Here is a 3,350-nt window from a genome sequence, read left to right on the forward strand (position 1 = left end):
AGTGCCTTTATAGCTCCATAGAGCTCACAACCTGGGTCTCAGATACAGGAGGACCTAATGACTACACGCAGACCCCAGCCCCCACGCAACAATGAGGGACACACTAAACCTCCTACAATATAACGTGCACAACTCTGCGAGAGATATGGGTGCGTTATTGGCAGACTCTGCAACAGAAGACAAATACGACGTAATTGCAGTACAAGAGCCCAGCCGGAATCCCCACATGCTAGCAACACACTGCCCCAGAAGCTGCGGCTTCTGGCCAGCATATCACCCGGAAACACACCCAAGAGTATGCTTTCTGGTCAACAAAAGGCTCGTGGAACACACATGGGAGTGCCACTACCACTCAGAATACATTGCAGTGCTGACAATCACCACCGACCTGGGTAAGGTGCAAATAGTCAATGTGTATGCACCTCCTCCAGGGGGCTACAGCAGTGAACCGGAGGAATCCCCCATAGGCCAGCTGCAGGAGGTAGCCGGAATGGGCACAGATGCAGAGCTGGTCATATTAGGAGATCTTAATGTCCACCATGAGAGGTGGGGAGGGGTGAGAGTGGAGAGAAACTTCCGCATGGCATGGCAGCTAATAGCACAGGTGGATAGGCTGGGTCTCCAGCTTGCCACACCTGTAGGAGCTACCACATGGCAGGACAGAGGCAGCCCAGGAACGACTATAGACCTCACCTTTCTATCACCACTCCTGCACGACAAGCTCAGGAGGTGTGCAATAGCGGAGGAGGCATGCAAAGGATCTGACCATAAGCCCATAGAAACAACACTGGAACTCACACCCATCCCAAAGGAGGCTGAGAGACGAAACTGGAAGAATGCGGAGCCTGAGGAGGTAGCAAGGGACTGCCAAAAGCTATATGTGCCACAAAGCCTGGACTCCAGGCAAGCAGTCAAGGAGTATGCAGACTACCTGGTAGGATTTGTAGGGACATTAGCGGACAAACACGCCACCGTAAGTAAGGCTGGGTTAAAATCCAAGACATGGTGGTCACCGAGGGTGGCCAAGGCAGTGGAGGAGTACAAGCAGGCTAGGAGGTCCCAGCTCCCAGAAATGGAGCGGCTCAGGGCACGCTGCAAGCGCAACAGAGAAATCCACTTGGCTAAGACAGCAAACTTCAGAGATCTGGTTGACAGGACCCGTGATGACCCCAGATTGATGTGGGGACTAGCAAAATGGGGCAAGGAAAGAAGCCATCTGCCCCCACAGGCACCTACTGTCCCCCCCCTGAGAACAGGGGAAGGGGCTGACGCGACGGTAGAAACCTCTTTTGAGGGGAAGGCTGAGGCATTACGACAACGGTTCTTCCCACAGCCAGAGCCCGCCGACTTAAGTGACACCAATATGGAGCTGCTGCAAGCTGAAAGGGAAGCGTCAAATGACACCATCAGTGTGGAGGACATGGAAAGCCTGATCCAGAGACTGCCAAACAGGAAGGCACCAGGGAGGAGTGGGATCACCAACGAGTTCCTTAAGATGCTGGGCAGAACATTTGTGGAGGCCATAACAGCTCTCACCAATGCATGCTGGCATTGGGAGACTTACCCAGACACGTTTAAGGAAGCCAAGACAGTGGCCTTGCGCAAGCCAGGGAAGGCTGACTACCAGACTGCAGGAGCGTGGAGACCCATTGCCTTGCTGGACACAATAGGGAAGATTGTGGAGGCAGCAACTGCAAAACGCCTGCGGAAGATCGCGGAGGACCACAACCTGCTACCCTCACAGCAAATGGGGGCAAGAAGGGGCAGGTCCACTGAAACAGCCATAGCACAACTTCTAGCCCAGATAAGGACAGTGTGGCAGCACCCAGGACAGGTGGCATCGGTACTCTCCCTAGACATGACAGGGGCCTATGACAAGGTGCTGCGGGAGCGAATGGTTCACATCCTCCGGCGACTGGGCATCCCCAGGGACCTGGTGGGATGGGTTGCGTCCTTCATGACCAACAGGAAATCCACAATTGCCTTTGAGGGCCAGGAATCAGACACCTTTGACATCCCAGCAGGCATCCCGCAGGGGTCACCCCTATCACCTATACTATTCCTATTCTACAATGAGGAACTGGTGCGCATCTGCTCAAGACCGGGGCGCCCGGTGGTGTGCATAGCCTTTGTAGACGATGTCAACGTGATGGCCTATGGCCAGTCCACTGAGGACAACTGCAGGGAGCTCCTGCGCATGCATCGGGCATGCGAGGAGTGGGCAGCACGGCACGGGGCGGTCTTTGCCCCCCAGAAGTATGAGCTAATGCACTTCACACGGGCGCGCAACCAATTCAACCTACAGGCTGAGCTGAGACTGCCAGGACAAACTATACAACCGAAACAGGTGATGAGGGTATTGGGTGTATGGTTAGACTCTAGGCTGAGATGGAAGGGCCACCTGGACGCGGTGGCAGGCAAGATGAAGACTCAAGTCAGAGCACTGTCCCAAACCACCCAATCCACATGGGGGCTCCCACTACGACAAGCGAGAATGGTGTATAACATGGTCATCAGGCCGGCCCTGACCTATGGAGCAATAGCATGGCACCAGCCACAGGGGCAGGGGGGCACGGGTCCAGCTAAGTCAGGACTGGCCCTCAAGCTGACCACAGTGCAGAACTCCTGCCTCAGAATAGTGGCAGGGGCATACAAAAGAACCCCAACAAGCACACTGGAAGCGGAAACCCACACAGTACCCTTAGACATCCACCTGGATGGGCTAGTGGCAAAGGCGGTCAACAGGATGAAGGCCTCAGGAATGGCGCAACAAATTGAGAATGCGTGTGCGGCCATAAGGACCAGGCTTCGGCACCGGGGGGTGACAAGGGGGGCACAGAGACACATGGGAGCTGTGGTTCACCCGGCAGCCCTGCCAGTGGACTGGGAACAGCAATGGATTCAGGGTGCTAAGGCCACAGCAGAGATGACACCGGAACAACGAGCCAACCTGGACCAAGCCTCATATAATCACTGGCTGAAGCGCGAGCAGCTCTGGAGGTGGGTGCAGAGGTGGAAAAGACGTGAGCCCCCCTGGGGGGAGCGGCATGGCCGGCCTCCAGACAAGAAAATTCTGAAGTGGCACACCGGCCTGCGCAAGGCTCGCAGCACTATCATCATCCAATTGAGGTCAGGTAAAACCGGACTGGCAGCTTTCCTAAACCGGTGTAAGGTACCTGAATTCCCCACCCCACGGTGCCTCTGTGGGGTATGAATGGGAAACAGTCGAAACATGTTTCTGGTACACTGCGAACGCTGGGGAGCAGCAGCGGTCAGGGCCTTATAAGAAATGGGCCAGGCTAGACAAGAGGATGCTGTCTAGATACCAAGGAAGGGCTGCATCTCCCTGT

The 3,350-nt window shown here is 55.5% G+C and overlaps 1 protein-coding gene across 1 annotated transcript; it reads left to right on the top strand.

Moving 5' to 3' along the window:
• Positions 1-91: 91 nt before the first annotated feature.
• Positions 92-3,214, top strand: HCAG_09013 (predicted protein; the record flags this gene model as incomplete). Its single annotated transcript, XM_001536012.1, has 2 exons — positions 92-149; positions 408-3,214. 2 exons carry the CDS (start codon positions 92-94, stop codon positions 3,212-3,214), a joined length of 2,865 nt encoding a protein of 954 aa, XP_001536062.1.
• Positions 3,215-3,350: the final 136 nt, after the last annotated feature.

This window comes from Histoplasma capsulatum, genomic scaffold (genome assembly GCF_000149585.1).
Source record: "Histoplasma capsulatum NAm1 scaffold_15 genomic scaffold, whole genome shotgun sequence".
Classification (NCBI taxonomy): domain Eukaryota; kingdom Fungi; phylum Ascomycota; class Eurotiomycetes; order Onygenales; family Ajellomycetaceae; genus Histoplasma; species Histoplasma mississippiense.